This window comes from Triturus cristatus, chromosome 6 (genome assembly GCF_964204655.1).
Source record: "Triturus cristatus chromosome 6, aTriCri1.1, whole genome shotgun sequence".
Taxonomy (NCBI): Eukaryota; Metazoa; Chordata; class Amphibia; order Caudata; family Salamandridae; genus Triturus; species Triturus cristatus.
Genome location: NC_140589.1, coordinates 562,301,879 through 562,323,342, shown reverse-complemented (window position 1 = coordinate 562,323,342; position 21,464 = coordinate 562,301,879). Strand labels below are relative to the sequence as shown.

The 21,464-nt window shown below is 40.6% G+C and overlaps 1 protein-coding gene across 1 annotated transcript in view; it reads left to right on the top strand.

The window, feature by feature from the left end:
- ELOVL4 (ELOVL fatty acid elongase 4) overlaps positions 1 to 21,464 on the top strand; it is a 197,683-nt gene that overhangs the window by 163,095 nt on the left and 13,124 nt on the right. Inside the window, exon 5 of the mRNA XM_085611006.1 lies at positions 16,675 to 16,802. Within this exon, the coding sequence (XP_085467132.1) occupies positions 16,675 to 16,802 (128 nt within the window). The remainder of the gene's footprint in view (positions 1 to 16,674; positions 16,803 to 21,464) is intronic.

The following is a 21,464-nucleotide window of genomic DNA, read 5'->3' as shown; positions in this document are numbered from 1 at the left end:
TTTCTCCAAGAATTACTTAAACATTGCCAGTGACCATAGCATGTGTTTGAGAGATTGTCGCGTTAAGATCAAATTAATTGATGATTTAGGAAAGTGGAAAACAGGACCAGCATTTCTAGGACTAAAGTGCAGATAGACTCGTTCACCGAACTGCAGTGAAATAAAGGAAGTAAATTCGATCTGCCTGTTAAGATGAAATCTTTGGAACAGTTTTTTGCAAAAGACTAATGGACCAGCAATGATGGCAACAACAGCGTACATTACGAATGCAAGTAATTCCCTGAATGTGATTGTTGTTTTGTTCATCTCTGTATCATGTACATTCTTTGCTGCTCTTAAATTAAAAAATGAAGGATCACTGTATAGGGCAGACTGTTGGAAATATCCTACTTGCTGCAAGTATCTCTATCCCTCGACATCTGTTATTGTTTTACATTTTCTCTGGATCTCGACTGCACTGAAACTTATTTTTGTGAGTAACTATCACTCTTTTCAATATGTGACCTGACCTGATATTCTACCAGAGACTACAGAGAGTCCCTTATCAAATTCTATTTACAATTTTTGCTTAATTACAGATTGGAATCTGGCATAGTGTTGCACGTTTAACAGGTTTTACCTTTTTCTTTGTTTTATTCATTCTAAAGGCCAACTTGAATTTCTGTATTTAGTTGTGAGGCCTTTTCTTGGGGTTATGTTGCTGTTGGAGGTTTCGAGGAAGTCTCAATAGGAGGCAAACAAGCAATAAGCATTTGCTGTCGGCAGTGGGGTGTTTAGAAACTTGATACATCGTTGCAAAATATATAACCGTTAACAAACTCGAAGTCAGTGCAAGAGTTTGAAATAAATACATTGGATATGGACTTCTTTTCTGGTGCACTTTCCTTTTAAAAATAAAATGTAGTAAGTTTTCTGTGGTCTCTGGTTTGGGAGAATCTGTTAAACAACTCAGTGAGCTCAAGTTACAGTTGCTAAGTTTCCAATCAAAAATGAAAATCTACCATTGTACAAAAACCCACCATTCAACTTTGTGTTCCGCTCAAGCCAAGTAGGTGGAAAGGTTTTAGGATGGCAAGAGTCATGCTGACCAGTTCCAATGCTGACTGGGGATCCAGTAACTGGTGTCCAGGTGGGGCACAGTTCATTAAAGTGAACCTATAACAATACAGCTGGTGTAAAGGTCTCTTGATGGGGGCCATTGTAATTGTGGGCCATGTCTCAGTAAAGTATCCTTGGTGCATACCAATGTTGGGGCCCGATTCTAAAAATGAAAATTGCCAGTTTGTGTTCACAGCTTTTCAGTGGCAGCTTCACCAATGGGACGAGGCAACCACTTGACCACAGATTGTCACTAGTTTCAAACTGTAACTGGAGTTTTGGAATAAATCATGACTTCAAACTGCAATATCTCTGGCACTATAAGAGAGAAAATAGTTTTTAAATTTCCAGAATCCGGTCAGGTATGTAAAGGAGATGGTAGCTACCTCTCAGACTAGGAAGGGATAGTGACTTCCTTAGTGCTGTGACATGTTTCAGATGGTGCAAGATCACCATTGATGGAAGGAGGAAAGCAGTCCCACAATCTAGGTGATGCATGCTCTGCGGTACTTGTCTATTTTTTGCAAGCTGGCCTGCCTGCAAGAATCAGTATACTTCTTGGAGTTCCCTGTTCCTTCACTGATCTTCTATGCAGATTTATTAGTCAGCTGGCTCTTGTGCTGATTTTCCAGATAGTCGCCACTATCACTGTAAGACAGTCTCACTTTTCCTATCACATTGTGGCCACAGTAGCAAAGTACACCAGGAAACTTCTTTACATCGAATTCAAGTTAGACTTACTATCAGGGAGAGGTAGGTTTTACACCTTTGGCCATGCTTTATAGAGGCTATTTTCAGTCTGGTATAGGTCAGGCACATTTGAACTGGTGAGGGTTGGCCAGTATATAGTCCCCAGACTGATCACAGCAGATGGTCATAGTTCTTAGGTGAGAGCCAGCAGCACAGGTAAAGGGTTAGGAGTTTACAGTAGCGGGCGAAATCTGATCTAATTAAAGGGCAAAGATGTTCAGATATCCCCACCAAACTGTAAGACTAGTTGCAAGGGGAAGATTCTGAGTGCATGGGCATGCAGTTTGCCATCTGCACCATTGACAACAAGCAGCTATATCTATGTGTCATAATTGCCCTGGAGGCACACACTTGAGAGATGAGAAGAATTTTGTTTGGGTCTGTTTACATAGCCGTCTTTCCAAATGTAACTAATGTTCTTCTGTGGCACAGTGGCCTTCTTCATCCGAGGGATTGTATGGCTTTTGTGTGTAGTGTTATTGAATTGCAAACAAATTGTCAAATGTACATTTTTTTATAGGGCAATGAGCAAAATAAAGAGATGGGATACAAATCTGAAATTAAACAAAAGAAAATGAATTTGTGAAAACTGTGATTGCAAGTTTAATATCTAGTGCGAAATTGGTATAAAAATGTCAAACGATTTACATAGCAGCAAGGTAACAATTATAGCACTTCCAAATTCATTGCATGTTATTAATTGGCGCAGCACCGGTGCCTAAAGGTGTTGCTGTCTAAGAAGTAAAAGTACCCAACTGCGCCCAAATAAGTGTCGTTTAACAAAGAGGTCGCATAAAATTGTGAGTATAATCATGCCAACCATGGTGAATGTTCTAATTGTTATTGGATTCTAAAAGGAAAACGCTCACAGCCAACATGTTTCAGACTATTGAACTTCTTCAGGGCTGTAAACATGATGCTTATAAATACAGAAGTATGCATCTAATGATACAAATCTTACAATACCACAAACACATTAGAAATTACAACCAACATCACAAACGTAAGCAACATCAAAACACCATCAAAGGGCGTTAACAAAAGAAGAATGTAACAACAGCACACACATGAAATGTATTTAGAATGCAAACATATAGAAGTCTGGTTAACAGAAGGTTCTGTTGGACTTGTGTACATTTTAAAGAATTTCTGAAAGGTGAAGGAGAAAAGAAACAATAGGACTATACTTAAATTGTTTAGTTTCGGCCTCCTGATTCCTCACATAGTTAGATACAACATTAGAGAAGGGGCAACCATATTGCCATTAATCAAAGTGAGATGCCTACATGAAAAATATTAAATGTTACACTAATTCCTAATGACACGAAAAAGTGCACAAATGCCACTGTTGCCTACCATGTGTAACATAGCAAGATGTATATCTCATGAGTTCTCTCCAAGGTCCAAAAAAGGGGGTCATTGAATTTCCTTTTAGGATTAGTGATCGAAGAACCTAAATGGCTAAAGGAAAGTGGAGATCACACAAAACCCAAGAATAATTTTAGATAATGTCACCAAATGTAATATTAAATCCATTATCCATAAATTATTTCACCATAGAAGCAGAACAAATTCCTCAACAGCATATCCCATTGACCTTTCCTAATTAATTTTCAGATATAATTGAGATCTCGTTGGTCAACCTGAAAATTAATTGTTACAAGAGCCGTCAAAAGACACTCAACACGAAAATGCAAGTAGGCAATTTTAGGCTTCAACGGTCATTCTTGAACCGAGGAGCATCACCCCATATTAGTATTACATAGCATAGTTTTCAAGCAAAGTATACATTGCTTACAACATAACCATATTGAGAGGATGGATGATAATGACCCAAAAATTCATGTTACAATTCACCACCAAAAATGAAATAAGAGCAATTTCTAAAAAGTAAACTTGCATACCTTAGGTCATGCAGTGTTATGACAAATTGTTTTTACCTACTCTATAAGCAGTGCAAAGGAGGACAGGAGTTACCCAAACCCTTCCTTATGGTGCCGAAAGTAAGAGAATTAGTGAAGTTGGTATGGACACCTGAAGAAACATGGGCAAAAAGAGTAACCACTACGAAGAATGAATAATACTTCCAATTTTTTTGGAATATAATCAGATCAGACTCCCATGTGTGACTAAATCATTGACTGGTGAAATATATACAAAAAAGTTAGATAATTTAAAATGAGATCCTACCGAACAATTCCACAGGCCGTAGTGTAACGAATTAGTGTAATTTAACCCCTTCCATGCCCATGACGGAACGGTTCCGTCATGAGCATCGGTTGAGCTGTGCTCATGACGGAACCGTTCCGTCATGGCCCCGCCCGCGCTCGAACCCTTCAGCACCGCGGGGGAATCCGCGCAGCGCTGAAGGGGTTAACAAATACAAGTTTCCCAATAATCTCTGCTATATTTTTGTAAAATGCAAACATAGATGGCACAATTGTAGTAAATAATTGCAATCATCTTCAAGGAATGACTGTATTGCTATACCTCTTCCATCTCACCTTGTTACAAAAACATGTCTACAGAATATAAAAATCTTGTGTGATATTTTCCTAAATTCTAAATCTAGATGACACAATGGTAGCATATAATTATGATCATATCTACTAATATTGACCACGTCTTTAGACTGTGTCTTCCCCCCTCACTTCATCACAAAAGTGTATGTCTACATATAAAAATATTGTGCAAGATGACGACAAAACTTAATTATCGAGAGGCTAACACAAATGAAAAACTAAGTTAATACTCACTCGAATCCACGTCCTACACCGTACATAAGGACCAGCGTTCGAGAGGTTACATTCATCTATGGGGCACCTTAAATAGTTTTTCTTGATTTGTACCATATCCACGGCACATGAGTAGAATGAGCGTGGCGTTCCGATGAAAACACACATTATGGAAATGGGTGCCATCTTAACTTATTACTAAAATCTGGTTGCAATCAAGTAGACATTGACAGGCATGGTCAAAGTGCCATATGCTATCATTCAGAGAGAGTGTGTCTAGAATATAAACACACTCTAACTTCTGATGGAAATGCAAATGTTAAACTGCAGGCAACATTAAAATATTAATCTAACTATAGTGTCCATTCAGTCATGGGACCAATAAGGAAAATTAAATAATGCTGTGGCCATTTGTAAACCAACACAGATCTAGAAGTCATGTATATCCACTTCAGTAAAATTTGAAAGGAGATGAAAAGGCCAGTGCAATTGCCTTTTTTAAACTGACATCAACATAAATATCTATAAGATAATTGTGATATATTCCAAAACATATGCTATCCCAATGGAAGATCCCAAAAAGATATGGGTATGATTACTATAGTGTAAAACCCAATATGTAAATTCATAAAACTATAACATCATATATGAGAAGTATAGACCGATATTATCATGGTCTTAACATCGTTAGTGACTAAAAAAAGAAGAGTATATGACACAAAGCTGCTATAATTTGTGTCATGAAAAAGAACAAGTTCCCATGCCACACCCAATAGTGTCACCTAGATTACAAACTATACTACCACTAAGCCTGCATAGCTAATAACGTGATGCATATTTCACATAGCCATTAAAATTAAATGATATTGGACAAGCGGTCTCAAGATACAATGTATATCAACCACAGTGATTATCAAAAATATGGTAACCATAGTTCATTCAGCAAAAGGTGAGTACTAGAGTGTCCCGATACCCTAAACTGTTAAAAGAAATTGTCAATAATATTGAATCCTAAGAGTTGAGTGATCCTCAAAAAGACACAGCCAAGCGAAGTTGTTCATCCATGACACCACTGGTTGTACCACAACTCCTAGTTCTTAGAAAATAATAAATTTAATTATCTATGTTGTGGTTTCTCTTGAATGGTCTCTGTCGACATATTTATTTCGATTCAGTTTGCCTCAGAAGTATTTTCCTATCTCCACCTCTGTTGTTCACCAGGATGTAATTTATCCCATGAAACCACAAACTGGAATTATCACTGTGTGTCTCTTCCGCCAACACGGTCTGTACCAGTGCAAAGATCATAGTCCTGGTGGCAGCCAACTGCTCAGCCGAGACTAACCACAGGAAAACAATCTTGGTTTTGAGACTGGCACTGAAACATAAGGACATATGCTATGGTTTCCTGGACCCAGTGGTCATGATCGTAATAGTGAACGATATTACCAGAGAATGCACAGACCCCCAGGCATTGGAAAACTTCTTGGACACTGTTAATGATCAACCTGTGGGCGCTGCCCCAGTATCTGCTCACACTTTCTCATCCCTGCAAAAGACAACCTGCTACATTGTGCACTGTTTGGCGCACTGTGGCGACGACCGTGTTAGTAACTCGCTCTCACTATGCCACCATACACAATCGTAAGGCCCCCACTCTGAATACCAAAGACCGAGACAAATCCAGATCTTTTAAGTCCCATTAGGGGTGACTCCATCGTTGCAGCCATACTCTTGCCTATTCGCCGTCAGTTAATGGCAGCTACAACGCGAGGTAGGTTAGCTACAAAGCCCCAAAGAAAGTTATTTTTGCTGGTTCCTGTGCAGCATATTTCAGCCCATGAACTAGTTGATTCCCTAATAAGACTCCATCTACAGCATCCTACCACCTTGCTTATCAGTTGCTGTGGTCAATCCCATTGGAGCAGCACACTCTACCCTTAACATTCAGGGTCTAAACAACTATATCAAACTGTAAGAAAATACTGTCCTTTATGGGAACCCACAATCCTGACATTGGTGTCTGACAATGAACCCACCTTTCTCACTAAATCCTCCAAGTTGTGATGAGATCAGTTTGGGACTATGATCTTAGCAGCTGGTCCCCACCCTAAGAAGGGTGGCACTGCCTTACTTTTGCATAAATGCCTGGCTGCCCTCCTGTTCCCATCTTAAATGGATGGAATGGGGGCAATGTAATCCCTAAACTGGCTATTTAATCCTCCCACATAACCTTGGACAGCATATATAACTCTAATAGTCCCTAGTCAATCAATCAATTCTTTCTTTATTTGACCTTCCGAAGACCGGTCAAAAAAGGTACACATAATAACAAACAACATTAAAATCAAAACTCATTTAAGAAAACTACAATCCCAATGCAGACATAGACAATGGTTTGATCGAAGCTAAAGTGGCAGCGCTGATGAACTGGATAGCAGCAGATATAAACCAATAGCATTCAAATATTAAAATCAGTCTTATAAAAGAGTCAGCAGCAACAAATAGCATTTCAGCAGCAATACAAATACAATAAATACAGGAGCTGTTGAAGTGCATTGTTATTAGAACAGTATCTTCCTTCTCTTTGCTAAGGTGCACTTCAGAAAGCTCGCAACAGCAAAGCAAACGTCACAGTCATTAAGTTGCTGGAGAAAATACAAAGCCACTTTACATTTAGAAAACTAATACCTATCCAAAACTGTTGGAAAAATGTCCTAGTAAATTGAAGATAAAATTGACAAAAAAAGACAAAATGTGAAATAGTTTGGCGCGAATGTTCAGCGCAAGGGCAAGTGGTAATAGTTTCAGAAGAATACTGGCCCAAAGGGAAGCATATCAACCAGCAAAAAGACCCCAGCCTAAATCTGGTCAGTCAATTCCTTTCATGAACATTATTTACATATAAAAGATATGGGGCAATAGTGGAAGGTACTTGAAAAAGGCAATAATCTCTGACAGTGGGTTTGGAGACTTCAAACAATTCCCTAGAGGATCGTTTGTGCTTTCGGAAGCTATCCAACACCCTCTGCCGATCCCCTTTGCTGAATGATTCTGGGTGCTCAAACAGAGAGAGACAACCAAGTTCCATGAGGCAAGTTTTAAGTATTGTAGCCAAGGAATAGAAAGGCCTCGGGAACAACTTAAACAGTCTCTAATAATTGCCCGGTTTAGTTCAGCTTCTTCATTTGCCCAGATGGAACACCAGGTAGCTAAAGGTGCTGCATTTATAATATCTTGTACATAATCAAGACCTAGCTCCAAATGAAGGGAAAAATGCGGGGATGAGGGGGAACTAATAAAACTCTACGACAAAATCTATTCTCCTCAGTCTGTATAGCATGTACATCTCTACATCCCCAGATACCCATGCCATATGTTAAAATCGGTATACATTTACGATTATAGATCTCTAAAATTGGGCCCATGGGCTTTTTACCTATGGACATTGCAAGGGAGAAGGTAGGCTCAACTGCTCGCATGTATCGTATTATTCTATTTTTTATACAAGTGTGTCATGTGCAACCTTCCTCGAATTCCAGGCCTAAATAAGGGAAGGAACTAACCCTCTCGAGATTCTTGCCCTCCCTGTTCAAACAACTGGATTTAGTATTTTGGGGGCCACAAATCATTATAAGAGTTTTCTTATAGTTTTGGCTCCAGTCCCAGGTCCTTCATAAAACAGACATAACTGGCAATGAGTTTTTTAGGCCATTCGCAGTCCTTGCTAGAAGTACTGCGTCATCCGCATAGAGTAGCGCTGGCACGGCCTTTTTCTCCACTTGCGGGACGTCCGCCCCATCTGAAACTAAAGTGTTCTCCAAATCGTTCGTATAGAGGAGAAATAAGATTGGGGCATGAACGCAACCTTGGCACACCCGGCGCTTGATATTGAACAGCTCTGAACATTCTCCGGCATTGCCATACCTCACTGAAGCGTAAAGATCATGATGGAGAAGCCTCAGAAAGGAGACCAGACCCGTGTCGACTCCCATGCTAGTTAAGATGTCACACAACTTAGAGAGTGAGACGTAGTCAAACGCACTGGTCAGGTCCATAAAAGCAAGGTAAGTGGAAGCGCCCTTTGCATATTTATATTTGGCCAAAATAAGGTGGAGGTTGAGTCACTGTTCGATTGTGCCGAGCCCCTTCCTAAAGCCATACTGACTGGGGGCCAAAATGTGGTTGACGTTAATCCAGTCCAATAGGCGATCTAGCAAAACTCTCCCAATGACTTTGACGGAAGAATCCAAAAGGGATATTGGTCGATAGCATTTGGGGTCGTGCACATTTCCTTTTTTTAAAATAGGCACTATGACCGATGAGCACCAAGACTTTGGTACTTCCTCGCTACAAACTGAGTTAAAAACTGCAGTGAGTACCGGAGTCCAGAATGCTGGATCTTCTTTAAATAAGTCAAATGGAATTCCATCTGGCCCTAGAGCGTTCTTGCCTTCACTATTATCAATTGCCTTTCGGGCTTCCTCTTCATTAAAAACAAGATTTTGGCATTCTAAGTTCGACTGTACTAAAGCAACAGTAGCGCCAGAATCCATGGAATAGAGACTAGCGTAATGCATCACCCAAATCTCCGGTGATATATGGAAGGTTACTGTATCACCTGGTAAAGTGGGAGATTAGACTGACCCTACTGCTTTCCAGAAGTCCCTAGTCAATTTCTTTCTCCAAGCTTCACTGTGTGCTTACTAATTCCAGCGACTCTACAATTCTACTGGAAGGCGACTGTGCCATCATGCCGTACTGCAGTCTCAAACAAACCGGCCCCCCAGATCTGAACTGCAATAGGGGCCAGATGGCCCTTCTTGATCTGCTGTCTGACCACTTTCTGTTTGATTCCTGGCACCTGCTTCATCCTCAAGATCGGGACTACACTTTTTTATTCTCATTCTCTGAGTCCAGAATAGATTTTTTTTTAATGTCTCGATCCCTGACTCCCAACAGTGTGATAGTACCCCACAGGGTATCAGAGCATTCTCTCCCACAGACAGAGCTAGAATTGGGGATCCTTCACCCACCACCAGGCCGTTGGAGAATACCGGACTGGAAATGTAAAGATCCAATAGCTACGATGCAGCACCACCTACAGGAATACCTGGTGCTCAATGGGTGCACTTTTAACTACCCGGATACTTTATGGGCAGCCTGCAAGGTTTATATGTGGGGTCACTTAGTGAGAAAATCTGTATCAGCATCAGCAATGTTCTGCTTGGTTCTCAGTGCCAGTGTTCATCAACCACAATCCAGTACTTGGTAATCAAGTTTGGTCACAAATTACAACGCGACCAACAATAACATGAATATCCTGATGACGAAAAGTTAATGGACTTTCAAAAATGGTCCTATTTACATCGCTCTCTATGGGGTCGAACCCAAACTGTAAAAATGGTTTCAGCACCTGGTTTCTGTTCGGCATGATCTTAATAGGCTTTCTAACTTACATGCTAGTCAGACTGACCAAAATGATAGACAGCTGTCTGTAATGCTCAAAATCCATGGCTCAAGATCTCCAAATGCAGACTTCTGGGGGTTTGTGCCTACCTGATATGTCACTCTATTATACCGCACACCATCTAGTGTATTTGTTGTATCTTTTTTCATCTGCCTTGGAGAGGCCAGACTGGGTGTACATTGAACAGTCTCCTGGGTGCCCACTGGATTCAGGTTTGATTTACAGGTCCACTGTCTCCGACGAACCAGGCACCATCTATTACTTCCTACAACATCTCAGGTGTGGGAGAAAATACAAACAACTGCATGTCCATTCTTACCTACACAACAACGTCCTGATCTGGAATAACAAAGACAAATGAATTGATTGTGGCATGGTCCATTGGACGGCGAGATATGATCAGGGCATACTTACCTTAGACCATCACTTGCTAGACTTGGGCATGAAATTGTTTATACAGCTGTAGGAAGAATCTGACCTCGACACACGCCAATGTTGGGGATATGCCTAATTGAAACATAGTCTTTTGCAAGAATAAATAAAAATGCCAAATCCTGTTCCTCATTTGGAGATCTGGGACTACTTGAAACGCTGGAGTTCCTACACAGGAGTGGTCTTTGGACTCTTTAAAACTCTCCAGGAGGAAATGAACTCCTGTCCTTGAAAGAGAGATAGGCTGTATGGACTATGAAGGGCTACTCTGAATCTGACTGGCCCGTACTTCTGGACTCGCACAACAGAGTCCTCCAAGAGGCAAGGCTTAAATTCTGCTTTTTCAAGCTCCTAAATGACTGGCACTGGACACCACAGGAATTATATAGAGCAAACCTTGCCCCAACAGCTGCCTTTTGGAAATGCAATCATTAAGACCGCGATATCCTGCACCTTGTCTATTCTTTTGCCTCTCTACAATTCTCTTGACTCAGGGCCCTTGGCACTATGAATGAAATTGTGACCTTGGAATAACAGCCATTGAACAAGCTGCTCTTACATGACACCTTGTCCAACCCGGACGTTACCAATCATGTCAAACGCTGCATAGACACAGTCCTGGAAGTGGCTAAAATGGCAATCTGGGGTTGAAACAATGTTCTCCTCTGACTCACGCCGATTGAATACTTTCCATGTCTGTCATTGCATCTCACGAACAGATGATCTACCGCCTACTGGACCAATGAGACAAATGTGAAAGTATTTAGCCCACTTTTCTCCTCCGCTCACCCTAATCTGGTTTTGGTTCATTGTTTACTTATTACAGACTCTTTGGGTGCGCCTGACGGGAGGGGAAAGGAGCATGCCAATCATGTCAGTTAAATGTTTATCATGGATTTTTCTTTTTTCTTTTATTCTTTGAGTAGTAGGATGTTATTTACCATGTCTAAGCTTATTGCTCCTTATTCTGTTTGTTTTGCTGGCACAGACAGTGGAACAAATTACCAGGCATACTGAAGATTTATAATATGGACCCTTGCATAACTCACTGGTTGCTGTTTTCTAATTCTTTTATCCACTTTTTATACTTCTCACTTAAAGCATTATTTTGCCTTTGATGAGCAGTTGGAATTGATTGTACTATGTAAAAACTCACAATAAAGAAAATTGACAAAGACTATAAAGAGACTTTTGCCTGACCAGATCAAAAACCTAAGCTCTTATGTAGGAGAAGTAAATTCCGAGGTACTGCCTTTCAACTAGCTTTCTAATCTGAGCAATCTTGCCAACTCCTTCCAACAGATTGTTAATCTGGGCCAAATTCTTGACTTGGTGCCTGATTTATATATTAGCGGAGAGGGCAATCTGGTGCAATACCGACGGAGTCCCTTTCCTGCCAAATTAGTAGTACCCCACTAAATGTATTTGCGGGCAAATCTTAAGATTGGCCACGGCATCCGCCTGAGCCAAACTTCTCCAACGGCCCTGGGGAGTGATAGAGCGCGACTGCTCTTTCATTGGTAGGGGTGCATCATAATCACGAGTAGTTCGCATCTGCATTTATTCTTTTGTCATATTAACATGTGATAGTAGAATGTGTACTATAACAATGTGAAGGTGACGTGTTAGGGATATTTTTCCTTATAAATGTGAAGAAATTTATGTTGCAATACATGCGTGTTTAGCTGAAAACATTAACCTGCAGAATTTGTGTATGAGGCTTACAATTATTTGCGGATTTGATGTGCTTATGTAACATGTTGGTTTAGAAATGCTTTAAAAAATGTTCATTTTTATATGGGTTCATAAGGCCTATGTGCCATATTCTTATGTTGGGCGATTTCTGTAGGCCTGAAATGCATTCTCCCTGGAAGCTCTCACATTAGACATAAAAGCTGAATTTCATGTCCATGTTGGATTTGTCTCTTCCCACGTTTCTGTTGCAGGTGGAGAAATGAATCTTTGTTAGTTAATATAATGCTTTTTGTTTTTAGGAGTTAGGCTCAGGTTAGGAAAGGATCCATTTATACAAGTAGTGCTGATAATGTGAGCCGGTGTTCTTTCTCATTGGAGAAGGCCTGGGAATCGGAGCGAGGATGTAGCCTTATGGCTAGAGCGGTCGACCTTGAAGCTGGGGAACCGGGTTCGAGTCTCGGCAACGCCGCTCAACATCCTGTGATTCAAATCACTTAATCTCCCCGTGCCTAACAAAAATGAATGTGTCCTCCTGTACTGAAACTGGTGCTCATGTAAAGCGCTCTGATACCCGATTTCTCGGGTCTAATTAGCGCTATATAAAACTAAAAAAAAAAATAGTCGTCGAGCTAGGAGCTGGGAGTATCAAAACTGAGTGGAAAATCACCTACGAGGAGGTGTCCAGCTGGATGAGGTGATCGGATGATGTGAAATGGGCGTGTTCTATGATTTTGGGGTTTTGAATTAGGGACAGTGCCCCGGGGGTTGAGTTAGGGGGAAGAGAGGAGATCAATGGAGGGAGAAGGAGCATCTTAGAATGAGCTCCATGGCCTCAGGCTACTTGACTCATACAAGCTGAGTGCACTTCTTAGGAAGTCTTCACACGCTGACACCTTTTCCTAAACTTGCTTGCTAAGTAGGGATATCACGCTAGTGGTAGTGTAGGGATAGACTAAATCTTTATACTTGCGAACCTCCAATGAAGTCTGATCTTGACCTGGGGGCACTTATTGCTTGCGTTCTGGTATTGGAATTCGTCATTCTTTTTATGCTCCAAAACAGAACTTTGCATGCAGATTCGGCTTTGTATTTGTTCCAATGTACTTTTACAACTTCATCGTGCGGTGTCTGTATGGCCTGTTATTTTTGGCTTTGTAAGAAATCCCCGAACCGAGAACCTGGAGTCTGTGATTCTTCGGAGTCATGAATCAATGTGTTTGCAAATTATTTCTTCCCTCTACACTTCTAAGCAGGCACCACCGGTCCATCGACCAGGGGTTCCAGAGTAAATTGGGAACAGGGAACCTGGCCCCATCAGGAGTAAGAGCCGTCATGTCTACTACATGTGGTTACATGTCTGCCCATCTAATTTAGATGGGCAGACCTGCAGGCTTTCTTTACTGTGTCTTACTGCCAGGTTTTACCTGGCAGTAAGGAACAGTAGCAACCTAATGCTCCCACCACCATGGCAGACGCCTCCCATGGCAAGAGGATCATTACTGTTGTTTCTTTTCAGAAAGAAATTCCAGTTTCAGGAATTTCTTTTTAAAAGAATACGGTTTGCTTCAGGGCTGCAGCAAAAGGACGCAGCCCTGTACCACACATCAAAATGCATTGGCAGCAACTGCCTTGATGGCTGTTCCTGCTAATGCCTTTATAAATGACTAACTCTTTGGCAGTCATTTGTAAATTAGGTGGGCGGCCTCTTCACCATGGGAACTGAGTAATTAACTCCAGCCTCATGATTCATCAACCCAGATTTAAAGTTGGGCCTTAGTGCTCAACTTTGGCCCACAAATCAGTGGTGTGATCAACTGAAGTAATTTCCAACACTTCCTTCGTTTCTCCAAACTGACCAGCAAATAGAGGTTACATGTGCTCTTGTCATGGCTGTACTGGTCTGCTGTAACAGAGTCAACACTGGCTTTCAAAACAAACTAATTGCCAGATTGTTTCTGCATCTGTGAAAACGCATTTGTGTAAAACCTAGCTTTGAAAGCCTTCCAGTTTCTTCCTCTTGAATCTAGGATAAACTTTAAATTACTTTGCATTATGCACAAAGTATACTAGACCAGAGGTCCTGATTATCTTCAAAAATTGGCATGTCACAATGCTATTCAATAAATCTACATTGTTTTGTTAGCTTACCTGGTCAAGCAATGCTCTTTTAAGCATTTGAAGTATGGTGCAATGTCGTTGGGGACCAATGTCTGATGGTCTGGATCAGCATCCCCCCTTGTTTCCCTTCTACGGCTAGTTACTTAGTTTTAGTTCAAGAAACACCTGAAAACCAATTGTTTCCTAAATTCTCTCTACTTAGTCCAACATATTCATGCCCTTGTTTGAAGAATGTCTGCTCTAGGTTCACACTATGCATCCGGTTGAAATCAAATTCTCTTGTACTCTGAAGTATGTGTTGTCTTGCCTGTGGTTTTTTTTTTTTGTCTGACTTTCTGAAATGGCTTAGGTAATGTGTAGCGCTATACAAAATTCCTAATTATGTAAACAGATTTATGATTAATTCATTCTAGTACTGCTTTCAGAAAATGACAAAGAAGGGAGGCAGTTCTCCTTTTTGACTATTCTTATTTTGATTCCTTTTCATGTATTTGTATACCACTATAAAGTTAGTAAAACACCAAATAACGGTTTGCAAATGCATTGCCGGCACGGATCTATGTGGAATCTAACTGTATAACTGGTCAGTGTATATAGCCTTTCATCTTTCCCAGGATGATCATGAGTACCATAGAGGAATAATATCACCATCTGCTAGCACCTAGAGGCCCATTACTTTGGTGATACATATATGTTATAATAATATAATAATCATTACGAGATCGCCTATGTGAATATCAGTACATCGATAGAGACTGCATAATTTGTGTCCAATTAGGAATGGGTGTCTAATCCATTTTTTATTTGCTTGTAACTGGTTTTCACATGAAATTGTACAGTAGAAATTGCTTATGGCAGTTAAAAGTAACAGTAGGTTTTCATGCAAAAACGCCTGAGCCCTGGATGTATCAAACACCCTATGGGGTTTTGAATACCATTTCATGTATGCCTATTAACGTTTTGCATGCACTGAAAATGTAAACAAATATGTTCATATTTATAAAATTAATGTTACTTTGGAATGTATTCAGGTGTGGATGGCCAGTGCTCGAGTTTGGTAGCTACATTGTTTGATAGATGGGTATAAACATAAGCATACTGTAGTTATTTGGGAACAAAGTTTGTGTTTTATGGACAGAACAATAAACTTGGGGCATGGTTGTGGTCTATGTTTGGCAGCTAGGTCCTGATTTTTTTTTTTACTTCTGCCAATCATGTGTACACATGGTCTGGCAAAGAGGGTCTCTGGTCTAGGTGAACCCGTCTGACAAACTAGAATTGTAATTACCTTGGGCTCAAAAGAGTTTCCATTGATGGGGTTCCACATGAACACAATAGGTGAGTTTAGTCAATGTCTTACTCGACAAAGCAAAAAGGTAGGTTAATGGCGAAATATGATTAAAGCAGTAACTGAACAAACATACTAAAACATTTTCAAGTACAGATAAGAAATCTTACTGTGCATGCACTCCCAATTTAATTTTAATTCCAAGCTCTTATCTTAAAATGGGAGAATAAAACACACATAGTCAATTTTGCCTCTAAAATGTATTTGTAGAACAAATCTTCCAAGTAGACATCACCAGGGCCTGTGAAAATTGTTTTAGGTTAGGATTGTTGCAGTCATGTTCAAGTTATTTGGGGATAGTGAGAAGTATTGTGTTCTAGGATATTATCACACAATCACAATTAAGAGTTTTGATCTCATACTAAATGCAGATTTCCTAACGAGTATATTTAACTATTATTCACAGTTATCTCTTTATGAAAAAGTACTTGTTATGAGAACTATTGAAACGCTATCTGCATTAGATGAATGACCATTAGAAGCACATATTTTTATGGGTAATGCTTCAAGAGGTGACTACAGTACCCAGAAGCTCTAAACATTCATTGTTTCACTTGTTCTTTAACTTTTTTAAAATAAACTTTATTTAAAGTTTTACATGAACACAACAATGAGTGTGCACTCAGTAGTGAGCAAAGGAAAATACATATATGTGTAATACAGTGGTAGTGATTCAAGACCTCGGTCCATCCGCTATATCCCCCACCCCAAACTCTGAAACTAGGCGTTAAACATACTTGTTCTTTAACTTGAATTTAATTATTCTATTGTTTATCCTTTCATTGATTTAAGGATCCAGTATCTAGTTGCTTAGAGTTTCCAGAAATTTTTCCTTTACACGCCTTAGCAGTACGTTTTACAGAACACTTAAATATAAAGGATTCCATTTATTTCCATCTTGCATCTTTAGGCTATCTCAATTTACAAACAAGCAAACGTTTTATAGCAAGGGTATTCTCCACAAATTTAGAATTTCTACTTCTAATGTTAATTTAATATATCAATTACAAACACATTTGTTTCAACAGCGTTTTTTGGAGCCCACATGAATGCTTCGATCCATGTTGTGATGTACCTGTATTATGGATTAACGTCCTGTGGGCCTCATATACAGAAGTACCTGTGGTGGAAGCGATACCTAACCATACTACAATTGGTAAGTGTGGCAGACATCTTGAGAGTTCTTAATCTTTCTCTACCCAGAAAATGTCAATGTAAATGGTAATGCTCACTAACTGAATGTAAGCTCAAAAGCTAGATAGTGTGATTTTTTTTTTTACACAGTACTTGTCAGGACATAGCAAAGTTAAATTATAATAGCTCTTTTGTGTTATTGGCTATATTTCTAATGCTTTACTTCATGTTTAAAAGATGTACAGAGTGAAGGCCTAAGCTACAATAATCTAATAGGAATTTCATGGCTAGCAGCCACAAAATGTATACATGCAAACATAACTCCAGAATTTTAATAAGTAGCTCACAGTACAAAAATCCAAAATCACAAATTAGTTTTTTTTACCAATATAACACATCCCTTTTTCCCCCCAACTTTCACTACTGAAAATAAACACTTGGAATCTGCCATTTATCTCTCTCATGTCTAGTCTCTGACACATTTCAAGTGAAACAAGCATTGGCAAAGACAATAGGTCTCACCTATGCAGGAGCTATTGGCTTTGCCAATATGTTTTAGCAATGCTGTACACCAGAGTGACTGCTGTTCAGCATGGCTAGAAGTTAGTGGGGTAAAGGGGACTGACATGGAGTGTTGTAAAGTGGAGTACAGTGGAGTGTTATAGAGTGGAGTGGCTTACAGGAGAGATGACAGGCGTAGAGAGGTGTGGAGTGTCATGGAGTAACAAAGTGCTGTAGAGTGTCATGGAGGGAGTAGAGTGGAAGGGTGTAGAGTTGAGTGGCATGGAGTGTAGCACTGTGTCAGAGTTGAATAGAGTGTCATAGAGTGGAGTGGCATACAGTGTCGTGTAGAGTGGAGTGGTGTAGAGGGTGTTGCATAAAGTGCAGTAGAGTGGTGTACAGCGGAGTAGACTGTCGTAGAGTGGAATGGCGTGGAGTGGGGCAGAGTAGCGTAGAATAGGATGGAGTAAATTGGCATAGAGGGAGTTGCGTAGAGTGGAGTAGGGTCGTAGAATGGCTAAGGGTGGAGTAGAGTGCTGTGGAGAGGCTAAGGGTGGATTAACGTGTCAGTGGAGCAGAGTTTAATGGAGTTGAGCAGCATTGAGTTGAGTATCGTGGAGTAGAGGGTCACAGAGTGGAGTGGCCTAGAGTGAAGTGGCGTAAAATACAGTGGGGCAAAGTAGATTGGTGTAGAGTGCATTGGTTTTGAGTAAAGTAATGTAGAGTGCATTGGCATAGCGTACATTTACTTACAGTAGCTGAGAGTGATGCGGCATAGAGTATAGTGGTGCAGAGTAGATTGCAGTGGCACAGAGTGGAGTGGAGTAGAGTGAAGTGGCGTAGAGTTGAGTGGTGCAGACTACTGTGGCATGGAGCGCAGTGGCATAGAGTGCAGTCATGCAGAGTAGAGTGTCAGAGTGGGGTCGGAGAGTACAGTGTCTTAGAGTGTTACAGAGTAGAATAGAGTGGCATAGAGTGCAGTGGTGGAGAGTGACATAGCATGCAGTGGCCGTAGAGTGCAGTGGCATAGAGTAGAACGTTGTAGTGTATAGTGGCGTAACGTGCTGTGGTGCAAAGTAGCTGCTGCAGTAGTATAGGGTGCTTTGGCTTTGAGTAAAGTAATGTAGTGTGCATTGTCATAGTGTGCAGTGGTTTAGAGTACAGTGGCATAGCGTAGACTGCAGTGGCTTAGAATGTAGTGGCGTAGAGTAGATTGTTTCAGAGTAGAGTAAAGTGGTGTGGAGTGGTATAGAGTAGTTGTGCAGAGTGCATTGGTGTAGACTGCAGTGCTGTGTAGTGGTCTATACTGGAGTGGTGTATGGTGCATTGTAATAAAGGGCAGTGGAGCACAGTAGATTAGAGTGGTGTGAAGTGTATTGGCTTAGAGTGGTGTATAGTAAAGTGGTGCAGAGTAGAGGAGCATAGAGTTCAATGGCAGCGAGTGCAGTGGCGTAGAGTGACATAGAGTGGAGCGATGCACAGTAGAGCATAGTAGAGGTCAGCGGTGAAGAGACCAGTGTTTCAGAGTAGAGTGACATAGAATGAAGTGGCATAGAGTAGAGTGGTGCAGGGTAGAGTGCAGAAGGGAGCAGAGCCATGAGTGGAGTGATGTAGAGTGCATTGGCATAGAGTGGTGCAGTGCCAAAGCATAGAGTGCAGTGTTTTAGAGTGGTGCATAGTAGAGTGGTGGAGAGAGCAGTGATGTAGAGTACAATGGTGCAGATTCAAGTAGAGTTGCTTAGAGTTCAGTGCAATAGAGTGCAATGGTGTAGAGTGATGTAGCATGCAGTGCCATAGAGTAGAATGTTGTAGAGTATAGTGGCATAAAGTGAAATGGTGCACAGTAGTTGGCTTTGGTGCATTTGTTTTGAGTAAAGTGGTGTAGAGTGAATTGGCCTAGAGTGCAGAGGTTTAGAGTAGAGTACAGTAGCGTCGAGCAGCTTTGATTGGAGTGGCGTCGATTGGAGTAGCGTAGAGTAGATTATTTCAGAGTAGAGTGGAGTAGTGCAGGTTAGAGTGTAGTAGCATAGAGTTGCACAGCGCTGATTGCAGTGGTGTGGAGAAGAGTGGCGTAAAGTGCGGTGGCATGCAGTGGCATAGAGTAGATTGTTTCAGAGTAGAGTGAAGTGGAGTGGCGCAGGGTAGAGTTGAGTGGTATAGAGTAGTGGCGTAGAGTGCAGTTTTGCAGAGTGGAGTGGCGTGGAGAAGTGTATAGTGTAGTTGCGAAGAGTGCAGTGGTGCATAGTAGGGTGCGGTAGAGTCCACTGGTGTAGAATAGAGAGGCAAATAGTGCAGTGTCATAGTACAGTAGTGCACAGTAACAACATTAAAAGCAGAATTGACAGTCCTAGAATTCAACATATTAAAAAGACAGGAATGTCAAAAAAGATGTTGGGCTATTTTGCACAAGTCCGTATTCCGACCTCAAATGCACACAGATTCCCCCACAAAGCTCCTCAACAGGTCATTGCTGCTAACCCTGTCATATATACTGATTGCTTTAAAGCCAGTTTGATTTGGTCATTGTTTCTAATCTTGACTTGATGTGCGAGAGAAATCCGTGTATAAGGAGGATAGTTTTCATTTTACTTTTTTAATCTATTTTTTTCACACTCACACTCGCTCTCTTTTTCTCTTTCTCTTTCTCTTTCTTTTTCTCTCTCTTTCTCTTTTTCTCTCTCTTTCTCTTTTTCTCTCTCTTGCTCTTTCTCTTTTTCTCTCTCTCTGTCTCCTAATTTCTCTCTCTTTCTCCTAAACATTGTCATTCACAGCCTCAGGCAATGTTTTAGCCCAGTTCAGCCATCGGCTCACTTCACTGTGATTGAGTACAATTTGCTTGTGCACATATGTGCGTCTAAACAAAATCAGTTTCTGTGGCAGTATTGGTGGGCCAATATCTGCTTTCTTTATATGTTTTTAGTTATGGGTAATTTGTTACAGGTTTTAAAGACATGCAACTTTTAGATGGAAGCATTGCGCTAGCAGAAATGCACCATTATCATGTTTAGTACTGTACTCATCGAACAGAAAGAAAGCAATACATACCAATAACATATTTCCATTTTGCTAATTTATCATCAGTCAGAAACAATGCGCCCCTTCATCGACCTTCTACCCTCAATTTTCTCCTCCTCTGCTAGCTCCATCTCGACTCATACACAGAGTTCCCAGTCAATTTACATTGTCTCTGTAAGCATTGAGTTCAACAGTTTGCCTCAATAGAAGATCATTGAAAGTCTAAGAATAAATCAAAAGACTGACCGACGTAGGGTCTGCTCAGATAAAGTTCAGAATGATTTAAGTATTAATCAATGGACTATAATTGAGTCTGTGCACTTCATAACCAATGAATGCAATACATTCAAGCAATGAATGGCCCATGCAGAGCCTTAAGCAAAAAACCTTGAATTATTACATAGACAAGACAATCCTGGACATGGCTTGCTCTCGATGAAAGCAAATTAATTACATCATTATTTACTTTATAAGCAGAGATTACAACTGAGGCTGTATTTAAAATTATTTTATGAAATGGAAAATAACACTGAGAAACCTGCATGTGGGAAGGCTTGTTCATGTAAAATAAAAACACATTTCTTTAAGAATATGAATCGATGACAGTGCAAGCTGGCTACCGACTAAGGCCTGGTTATTTTCACCTAAACAGGTCTAAATTAAATATTTTCAAATGATTAAAAACTGTCTCTTACTTCCTACTTGACAAACATGCTACATATGTGCTCTGTATATCTCTAAGGAGTGATCCCTACCTTCACCCTTAAAGATCCAATGTGGGTTATGACATTATAGTATCTACACATTTAGGGCAGCCGCAAAATCTGTGAAGATACATTGTCTGCAGCCTCTTAAACGTGTGGTATAGCTCACGGTGATTCATAAAATGTAGCAGTTTATACCTGTAATTATCGGCTGTTAATTAAGGTTGTGTATGTAATTCTTGCCTCTGGTCATTTATTGGGGGGGGGGGGGCGCTCAGTTGCAATCTCCCACCTAATTCTGCTTTTGTTATCAACAGCTTCCATCATAAGTTTTTTATAGTGTGGAAACCACTCTTCCCTCCTTTTCATACCACTAGCCCCCTCAAGGACAACCAGCGGGCTGGGGGGGGGGGGGGGTGGCGGGGGGGGGAGGGGGAGCTGGCTATGTTTAAATCTGAGCTGTA